The sequence below is a fragment of the Acanthisitta chloris genome, unplaced genomic scaffold (genome assembly GCF_000695815.1).
Source record: "Acanthisitta chloris isolate BGI_N310 unplaced genomic scaffold, ASM69581v1 scaffold5667, whole genome shotgun sequence".
NCBI lineage: Eukaryota > Metazoa > Chordata > Aves > Passeriformes > Acanthisittidae > Acanthisitta > Acanthisitta chloris.
In genome coordinates, this window is record NW_008684176.1 from 15,966 (window position 1) to 26,271 (window position 10,306).

A 10,306-nucleotide genomic window follows, 5' to 3' on the forward strand; every position below is an offset into this window, starting at 1 on the left:
TAAGCTCCAGGCATGGACTTAGCTTTGATTAAGATTTCTCTTTGCAGGAGTTAAACATGATAAGGCAGAGGGGGAGAAAAAATAATTTCTGAATGTGCTCTTACTCTTCCAGATCTGGAGTGATCCTCATTCTGCCACAATCATTTTCCAACTCTACTTTTTGGTTATATATAGAAGTGCATTTTCTGTTCCATCCCTCTCCTTTCTGTGAAACAATTGTGCAACTTTCTCTTTTCTTAATATAATACTGTATTAAAATTAGCTCCAAGACTAAAAAGAGTCCTGTGTGTAGGAAGGTATCTGCCTTCCTTCCTAACACTTCCCCTGGAGCATCCATTGGGGATTTTGCCCCTGGCAGATGTGGGTTCCTGGGGTGGTGGCTGGTGTGTGACTGTGCTCTCTGTCCTTCCTTGCCTGATGTCCCTCTGCTCTCCCCAGCAGTGAGCATGCAGAGTTCAGAGGGTGGGTCAGACTCAGCAGCTCTTCACACTTCAGCATCAGCCCAAGCTCCGGTGGTGCAGCCAGTACCAGCCTCTCAGCAGGTAACGTATGCACAGCTGGGAATGCTGTTTCCATGGAGAACAGACCTGTTTCACTGGCAGATGTATTTTAATCCAGGGTTTTGATGGGGGGGGAGAGGAATTTTAATCAGCTCATTGAGGTAGTGAGGACAACCTGTTGCTGGACTTTGTGTTGATAAAGGCCATCGATATCTCGGGTGTTTTAGCCCTACCAATCAATCTGCAGGCTTTAAAACGTGGGATTTAGGGTTTCATTTAGCTACCCAAGGAAGTCATTTCATGCCAGCTCGGTGTTTGCTTCAGATTAATATCCTGTTGTCATTATTTGGTGTGTCAATAAAAGCAGGAGAAGATGAAACAGTCCTTTAAGGCAGCACTGCAAGCAAGGTACTAAGGTCACAGAGGAGTGGTAGAGGGAGAACTACTGCAGGGAGAGGGTGGAGGAGCCACATGCTGAATCCAAAGAGGTGTCTGCATCCACAGAGGAGTAGCCAGCAGGTTGGGGATAGGATTCTCCCCCTCTACTCTGCCCTTGTGACACACTACCTGCAGTGCTGCATCCAGGTCTGGTGTCCTCAGCACAAGAGAGACATGGACATGTTGGAGTGGGTCCAGAGGAGGTCATGGAGATGCTCCAAGGGCTGGAGCCCTTCTGCTATGGACACAGGCTGGGGGAGCTGAGGGTGTTCAACCTGGAGAAGAGAAGCTCCAGGAAGACCTTAGAGCCCCTTCCAGTGCCTAAAGGGGCTCCAAGAGAGCTGGAGAGGGACTTGGGACAAGGAATGGAGGGACAGGACACAGGGAATGGCTTCCCACTGTCAGAGGGCAGGGACAGATGGGATATTGGGAGGGAATTCCTCCCTGTGAGGGTGTCAAAGCATTGGAACAGGTTGTCCAGAGCAGCTGTGGCTGCTCCATGCGTGGAAGGGTTCCAGGCCAGGTTGGATGGGGTTTGGAGCAACCTGGGCTGGTGGAAGGTGTCCCTGCCCATGGCAGGGGGATGGAACAAGATGATCTTTAAGGACCCTTTCAACCCAAACCATTCCAGGATTCTGCAATTCTATGGTCTCTTCCTTTGGTAGGTGGATAACAACGTTTTAAACTGGGGAGAGAGGAATCATGACTCATAGACATGAATATAATGCACTTGGGACATCCAATAGGAGAGAAGTGATGGCTCCAACTGATGAATGGAAACTACCTAGTGCAAAATGGGAAGGGTTAAGTAAAACTGGTTCCTTTTTATGCCTTTTGGGGAACTATGAAAAGAAGTTTCTGTCTCAGGAAGCTGGAGGGATAAGAGGATGGGTGGGTGTAACTTAGCTACACCCTTCTCCAACTCCCAAGTGAGCAGAAGCAGCTGCCATTGGATGCTGATGAAAAGGAACAATTAAAAATTGTGGGTTGATAGGAACATTGGATTCACCAGGAGCTGTGGACATTCACATCGAATGGCTCAGGGGACTGCTGTCATCTCCAACCTTCCCATCTGCCATTTCCTTGGGGGACATTCCTTTTTCATGTTGCAATGATGTGGATATTCCTGACCAACGGTGTCAGACAGCTGAGGGATCACTGGTGTGAATTTGACCATGACAACTTGTGAAAGAAGCTTAGAAAACCCATCGGCTTCGGGTTATGAAATTACCCATCCAGTCTTCACCATGGAGTATGGAGTGGAACTCCATGGATTAAGGAAAACCCAGAGGATTGTGGAAGACTGCTGAAAAGAAGGAGCATCCAGAGCCTTTCCTTCTCACCAGGAGGACAAAGCAAACACTAGGAATGAACCACTGGCAGCATGAGTGGCGTGAGGCTGAAGCCTTCGGTGTTGTTGATCGCTGTTCTGCCCTTCAGTGGGAGCAGAGGCTGTATGAGCAGGATGGCCTCATCCTACAGGTTGGGGATGATTCATTATTTGGGTTGGAAGGTAGTGGGAACAACCAGCCAGGCAGTGAGGAGTGACACAAGTAGCTGAGCTGGGGAGCTGTGCCAGAGATGTGTCGTTCCCTAAAAGCAGTGCCAGAGAATGGGTAAAACGTAGGAGAAAGGAAAGGATCTTGCTGAGACTTTGATGTAGGTGGCACTGCCAAGGCCTGACTCCAGAAAGGGCTTGTAATGTCCCCTCTGTGCACTGCTTGCAGCCTCTTTTGGAGAGAAAATGGACAATGGTGGCTGACATAAGCATATGTGTCCTTATTGCAAGCTCAGCTGATGGATCTCCCATCTATCCTGGGGACTTGCAATGGAGATACTGCCTGGAAACCTGGGAAATGATCATATTCCTGTAATTCTGCTAGGATAGATTGCTGGTTGTTACAAAGGGCATGTTGGGAGGGTGTCAGAGGGCTACAACTCATAAATATATACACATGAGGTAGCCAGGAATTGTCAAGGTTGCTTCTAGGAATCATGTGGGATTGTTTTTCAGCTCTTTGTTCTGTGGCCCAGTCTCCTGAGTATTTTAAAAGCCTCAAGCCACAGAGGATGTGTCTCCTTGGAGAAGGCTGAAAAGGCCATACAGATACTTGGCTCTGTTCCCACAAGGCCTCACTGAATCATTTCTTTCCATCCACCACATCCCCATGCTTGTTTTGCTAGCTCTGCAAGGTGCTGAGCACTCTGAGATGTGTTACAGGCTCCAACTGGATGTCAAGCATGATGTACCAAGGAGAGAAGGGACAGAGAAGAGGTAGAGGACAGAGTGACCATCTCAAGGCAGCACAAAGCATTTCTGTGCCCTCAGTGGCACTGAAAGGAGAAGCAGAACCACCTGAGCTTTGATGCTGGTAGAAACTGATATGACTTGTTGTCGAAGGAGGCAGAGTGTGGTTTGGTCCAGCAGCAGTAAGAGAAGAAACTTCACAGTCATAAGAAGAAAATGTGAATGTCTGAGAAGTGGCACTTGTTTCACTGTGACTGAACTTCATTGAGCTCTTCCTATCAGTCAGCTGTTGGCTGCTATTTTCTTGCCTGGAGATTTAAAGATTATCCATGTCAGAAATTGTGTCCTAATTGAATTTTGGCCTTGAGAAGAGGCTCAGGGGTGACCTCATGGCTCTCCAACTCCCTGCCAGGGTTGAAGAGAGGTGGGGTATGTCTCTCCTGCCGTGGCTGCAGGGAGAGGACTAGAGGGAATGGCCTTGAGCTGAGACAAGAGTCAGATTAGGTGTTAGGAAAACTGTTTTCCCTGTTGGGGTGTTCAACCACTGGAATATTTTCCAGGGAGTTGATGGAGTCACCATCCCTGGAGGTGTTTTAAGAGGTTTCTGGATCTGGTGCTGTTTGGGGGTTACTGCAGTGACAGGTTAATGGTTAGACTTGATGATCTTAAAGGTCTCTTCCAACCTTGATGATTCTTTGATTCTATCCATCTTTCCCAAGTTCAGGGTGCTGAGTTCAGGCTGATGTCCAGTGCAGCTTACACTGGGAGAGTGGGGACTGCAGGGACAAGTTGTCCACAAAGGTTTGGAAGAGAACACCTAACTCACCAGTGTTATGAACCTATATTAAGTGTCTGTCCCTTTATCTTCTTTTTTCAGAGGGTTTTGGTCCAGGCAGCAGGTTCTGCTCCCAAAGGAGCGCAGATGCAGCAAATCTCTGTTTCCAGAGTCCAGCAGGTTCCACAACAGGTAATACCTCCAGGGCAGGACACCACACAGGGACCCTCATGCCAACAGGTCCTCACATCCCACACAGCATTTGAAACTGTGCCAGGTAGCTGCTAGGAAAATCCCTGCCCAGTTAGATTTGTGGGCAGAGAGCTGGGATCATTTTCTCCAGCTCTCTCCTCCTTTCTTGGAGGCAGCAAAAGAAACTCTCAAGATACTTCAAAGTTTAGAAAGAACCTTTCCCATAGCACTTTCTTTCATGTGTTTGAAGATTTGATGGATGCTTTCAACTGCCATTTAAAAGCATTTGTGACAGTTAAATTCCAAGCAATCCTCATTGGTAAAGATTTTTCTCGAGACAAAGTGTTTGGAGTGTTTTTTTTAATTACACAAATAAATGTACTGACTGCACGTGGCTCCACAGAAAGCTTTGGTGCCAGAGAGCCCTGCAAGTGTTTTTATTTATCTGAACTTTGCCTTTTGCAGTCCTTGTTTCCTAAGAAACCAGGGAGATGTGGTGCTGCTCCATGTGGACAGCAAGTCTGACTTTCTTGAGTTTTTTTTCCTCAGTTGCTCAGTTTCAGGGGAAAAAAAAAAAACTTGATAGAGGGAAACTCCATCCCTCCCAGACCAATGAGAGAGTGGGCTGGGATGCAGATGGACACTGTCCCCTGAAGGAAAGGCTGCAGCATGATCTCAGCTGTGTTAGTCAGTGCAGAACCAGCCCTGAGACACGTGTGCAGAAGAAACTCAGCTCCATTGTTTCCACTGCTCATGGAGCAATGACTTATTTATCTATTTGAATGTGACCTTTGAAAAGAAAAACGTCCTTTGGGATTCCTAAGCATGTTGGGGGGAGGTTGTTTGCTTTATTTTTGATTTTTCTTGTAAAAAGACAGCCTAAATGTCAAGGTAAAGTTGAAGTTGTTCCTTAGGAATCCATAACTTCTTGCTGCTTGTTTCAGGTGCAATCTGTGCAGCATGTATATCCAGCCCAAGTCCAGTATGTGGAAGGAGGAGAAGCTGTTTATACCAATGGAACCATGTAAGTGTCTCTTGTTGGCTATAGCAGAGTGCTGTCCCCCTCACAGCTCCCAACCCTTTGGTCTTCCCAGGATTCTTCCACTCCAGCACTGCTGCTGGCACTGCCCAGTGATAAAAGGAGGAAGAGAAGGAGTGGCTGTTTCATGTTATGTTATGTGTGAGGGTTGTTTCAGCCACACTCCATCCTGGAGGAGGTGTTGTCCTCATGGAGGGACTGTCCTCCAAGGAATCCTGCTACATAAAAGGGGCTGGTGTTTCCCTCTGTGTGGTGACCTGGGTGGCTTTAGGAGCCAGAGTGTAACTTTTGGATGAAGAAGGGGATGTTGTAATGTTTCAAAGAATCATGGAATGGTTTGGGTTCTGGATGAAGAAGGGGATGTTGTAAGGTTTCACAGAATCATGGAATGGTTTGGGTTGGAAGGACCTTAAAGCTCACCTCATTCCACCCCCTGCCATTGGCAGAGACCCCTTCCCCCAGCCTAGATTGCTCCAAGCCCTGTCCAACCTGTCCTGGAACACTTCCAGGGATGGAGCAGCCACAGCTGCTCTGGGCACCCTGTGCCAGTGCCTCAGCACCTATATTGTTTCTTCTTCCTCCTGTCTGCTGCTCCCCATTTTGGGCCTGCTGCCCCTGGGATGCTCTCAGCCTTCCTCACCCCAGTTCCCTACAAGAGCTGCTGAACTTCAGGCTCTGCCCTTGCTGTGACCTTGGGCCTTTGCTCCAGGGCTGATGAACATTGTCAGTCCTGACCCAGCACAGGGTCGAGCAAATCCCACTGCCAAAGCAGTCAAGGATTTTTTCCCAAAAGTGATCCAGCTTCCAAAAACTATTATCCATGGCATTACCTCTGCAACTTCCCCACGTGCTGACCCTTGTGCTCTTTGACAGACGAGCTGCCTACTCCTACAACACCGAATCGCAGATTTACGGCCCCAGCAGCACCGCAAACTATTTCGAACCTCAGGGAGGTGGAGCTCAGGTGACTACAGCGACATCCTCTCCTACAGCCATTCCCTCTCACAACATGGTGGGCATCACCATGGACATTGGGGGAAGTCAGATCCTCTCCAGCTCAGGAGCCTATCTCATTCATGGGGGGATGGAAAACTCTAGACATTCTCTGTCACATACTTCACGCTCCTCTCCAGCAACGGTATGTAGCCCTGTAGATGGTGCAGCTCGGGGGCCAGGAATTGTTCCAAGGGAACTGAAAAGCCTTCAGAAAAGAAAACTTCCTGTTGTTATCACTGTATATGTCTATAACATGCCATAAATGCAAGGGAGAGAATAGACACTGGTGTACTACACCTGATTTTTCTGTTGGAGATTGGAATGTCTCTCCTGCTGCTCAGCAGAGACTTGTCAAGCTTCCTGAATGGATCACTGAAATGATGCAGCATAATGAAAATTCTCTGGAGTTTGGGGGGTTTCCCCCCCCCCCAAGCAAAATATTTTGGCTTTCCAATTTGAAAGATTTGTCTCTATTTACATTTTCTAACAAGTCTAACATCTGACCATGGAGCTTGGCTCACCCAAAACAATGGAGTATATCTTTAATTAGGAAGAGACCTGAAAAATTCGTTATTAACCCAGGGAATAATTAGCACATAAGTTATGTCAAGCTGATCGTGCCAAATGCACAGTGATCAAAAAGTCTATCTCCTACACCATTGTGTATTCTGCCCCTGCCATATGTTACAGAAAATGTATCTTAGGGATAATACTGATCATACAGAAATGTTTTAAAGCTCTGATTTCTTTAAACCATGTCTCTCTAGCTGCCAGTGAAGTTCCTAGCAGCACAGCTGTACAGCTGTGTGGGACTAGGGGGATACAGTATTAACCCAAACCAGCCTTTCTACAGCTAGAAGCTACCAGGGCTTGGATTTGGGAATCTCCCAGCCCTTACAAGCTGCTCCAGGAATGATTTGAGCTTGTTTCCTGGGATATTGCTCACCTTCCTCTCCAGGCTTATGTGTGTTTATATATTTCCATGTAAATATAAATACAAATGTAGGTGTAATTCAGCATATGTGGCCAGAACTTAAAATGTGAGCAGCATCACCCAGGGAGAAAAATAGGAGCTGTTTGCTGCTGAAGACTCTTGAAAATCTGGCCCTGGTTGTACTTTTTTAACCACTGAGTTTTAGGAAACAGACTTCATGTGTTCTGAGTCTTTATGCCATGAAAGTTTGCCTTGATCCTGGGATAAACATGCTCTACCTTAGGTAGACTTAGAGGAAAAGTCCTTAGTTTGGGTGGCAGAGGAATGATAGATGCTGGGTTAGCTGGGTTTGTTTCTTGGGTGAGAATTGTGTGACTGTGTATTTTAACTGCTCATATAGAAAAACTAGCACTGAACCAAGAATTATTGGGAAGGAAGTAGCTGCTGGTCTTGTCACCTGTGTGGGACTTGCAAAGCTGCACAACATTACTCTTGGGGGTTTGGCTTTTTTGTTGTTTGGGGATTTTTTTTTTTTCATTTCCATGGTGATGTTCACAATAGAAAAAGCTCAAATAGAAAATGTATCGATCGAGGTATCCAATGAACAGATTTGGTTTGTGGCTATCACAGGAGATAGAGCTGCTCATCCAAACAAAATGAAGATATGACCTTTATGAAAATGCATCTGAGATAAATTCACTCTGTTGCATGTAGGAATGAACTTTCTGAAGGGATTTTAACACAAAGTGTCTGTGGAGGGGCTGAAGAGGGTGGAACAGTCCAGTGAGGTGTCAATGTGTGGCTCATAGTTCTTCCAGCACGGACTGGAGTCAGGCAGGGATAGAGCAGAGCTTGGAATTTCATGGAATCATAGAATCATTGGGTTTGGGTTGGAAGGACTTTAAAGCTCATCCAGTCTCATCCCCCTGCCATGGACAGGGACACCTTCCACTATCCCAGGTTGCTCCAAACCTTGTCCAGCCTGAACAACCTTGAACACTTCCAGGGATGGAGCAGCCACAGCTTCTCTGGACACACTTAGTAATGAGTGTGTGGCTTAAGGAGAGCAAGGACTGAATCAAATCAGTGGGCAGGAACATTGGTCTTCATTGCAATGTCCTGCCTAAACAGAAAATGGGAAAGGCTAGTGTTAAAGAGGCTAGAGAGGCTGGAATCCTGGCAAAATATGTGGAGAGAATCATGGAATCAACCTGCTTGGAAGAGACCTCAAAGATCATCGAGTACGACCCTACCGGAAAGGAAAGTAGACGTCACGCAGAGCCAAGGAAGCCAAAGTGTTCACCCATGGCCTTGGGGTGTAGTGCAGAGGGGATGGATGTCAAAGTGGTCAGCAGTGGGAGGGCTGGGCAATGTGAGAGGCAACAGGAATGGGGAAGCAAGAGGGATTGGAGGTGTTGAGAGCTTGGGGCAGAGCTGCCACCAACACCTCAGAGGCAAGGAGGGTCTCTCCAGAAGAGACTGGGGACAAGGTAGTACCCCAGGGTTAGCAATGGTGGAAGAGCTGTCTCTGGAGGTTGAGGGATGTTTGGTAAATACTGTATATACACTAAAGTAAAATCTTCAAATATTGAAAGAAACCTGTCTTCCATATCTGCTGGAATGATGATGTTCTGCTTCAGGAGATCCCTGAGACCTCCCCTGAGTGAGTTCTCAGAGCTCCTCACCTTCCTGCAGGGCTGTTTAAGAGCTTTTGGTCTTTCCCCTCTCCTATTTTTCTGCAGATGTAAGGTGCCCATCTGTGTGGGAGACAGCCAAAGGGGCAGAGAGCCTTTCTGTGCTTGTGCAAGAGGTGTTGCTCAACCAGCACCATGCAGCTTCTGGAGCAGAGGAAGGAAATGGGGTCTCCCTCTGACACTGACTCATTTCCTCAAGGCTGTCTCAGCAGTCAGGCTTTGGTTCCTCATGGCACATCACAGTGTGCCAGACAGTGTTCTCCAAAAAACCCACTAGTCTTAGACTGACCTTGTCTTGAATTCAGTGATAACACCTTGAGAAGGGCCACAGTGATGGCACTTTGGGATGAAAACCAAGGAACATGTGCTGGAGGTGCTTGGACAGAGTGTCATGTTCAGACCTGGATATTTGGTTTGGTTGTTGGATATGTGTGTTTGGTTGTTGGCTATTACTTCAGAAGCTGGATTTGATTTGTTCTGCTCTCTCACCTTTCTGACAGAGCTTGGGTTTGTAAATCTCTTGGGTTTATCTCAGCCTTTATCTTCACCATGCGATGAGTCAGTGCAGACTGTATGGGAAGGAGGCCATGGACAGATCATCTGCAGAGGAGCTGTGTGTTAAATGAGGACAGATGCTAGAGATAGCTGCTGGGTGCAGGTTTTTCTGGCTGGTGTATGCTGCCTTGTCCTGCCTGCACTAGCAGGTCACAGGTAACAAGGTTTTGAGAACGTCTGCTGGAGAGAAACAGTAGGTTCTGCTCCTACCAGTCCCTTGTTGTGAGGTTTTTTTGAGGTGTTTGGGGTTTTTTTAATCCTTCCTCACTTGCAAAAAGCTTGAAGAGGGTCACTGAAGCTCTGAGACCAGCAGCCATCTGCTAGGGAGTTTGCTAGATATTGCCAAGGGAGTCCCAGGAGCAGAAAGGAGAAGACAAGGAGGATCCAGGAGAGGGTCTTGGCCCAAGGCAGTGGACACAGCTGGGCTGAGGGTAGAGCAGAAGCCATACAGAGGGGCTCTGCAGGGACCAGAAGGCCTCACCTTGGCTCCTCTGAGATCAACAGAAACCAGCACAGGTAGCACCAAGATATGCCAACCTGTTCTGCTGTGGAAGAACTCACTTACCCAAACCTGACTTCTTCCTCCAGGAGTCCCTTTGGAGTTCTCCTCAGTATCAGTGAGCCCTTAGCCATTCCAGCTTATGCACTCTGTGTGTCAGCCCTCCTTGTGCCTCTGTTCTATTTAGTTTTATTAGCTTTTTTGTCAAAATGTGAAGAAATATTAATAACCAAAGTCATTACTGCCAGCTCTTGAAAGGTCAGGGTAAAACTCAGTAGCAAATCTTCGTTGACCTGCTGCACTGGATCTGCCTTGTGTGGTTTGGTTATGACATGAAGGAAAAAGGAGAAGGAAAATTGCTCTTTGTAGAAGTGGACACTGGTTGTAGTGGGAGATAAGCCCCCTGGTCTTGCTCTGTCACCCCCATGGGGATTCC

The 10,306-nt window shown here is 47.3% G+C and overlaps 1 protein-coding gene across 3 annotated transcripts in view; it reads left to right on the plus strand.

Annotated features, from left to right (window-relative positions):
- The first annotated feature begins 446 nt into the window (after nt 1–446).
- RFX2 (regulatory factor X, 2 (influences HLA class II expression)) overlaps nt 447–10,306 on the plus strand; it is a 28,586-nt gene continuing 18,726 nt past the window's right edge. For 2 of the 3 annotated variants that reach the window (XM_009079217.1, XM_009079218.1), the window contains exons 1-4: nt 447–542; nt 4,064–4,153; nt 5,098–5,177; nt 6,066–6,330. In XM_009079217.1, the coding sequence (XP_009077465.1) occupies nt 447–542; nt 4,064–4,153; nt 5,098–5,177; nt 6,066–6,330 (531 nt within the window). The remainder of the gene's footprint in view (nt 543–4,063; nt 4,154–5,097; nt 5,178–6,065; nt 6,331–10,306) is intronic. The other variant, XM_009079219.1, reaches the window with a different exon arrangement.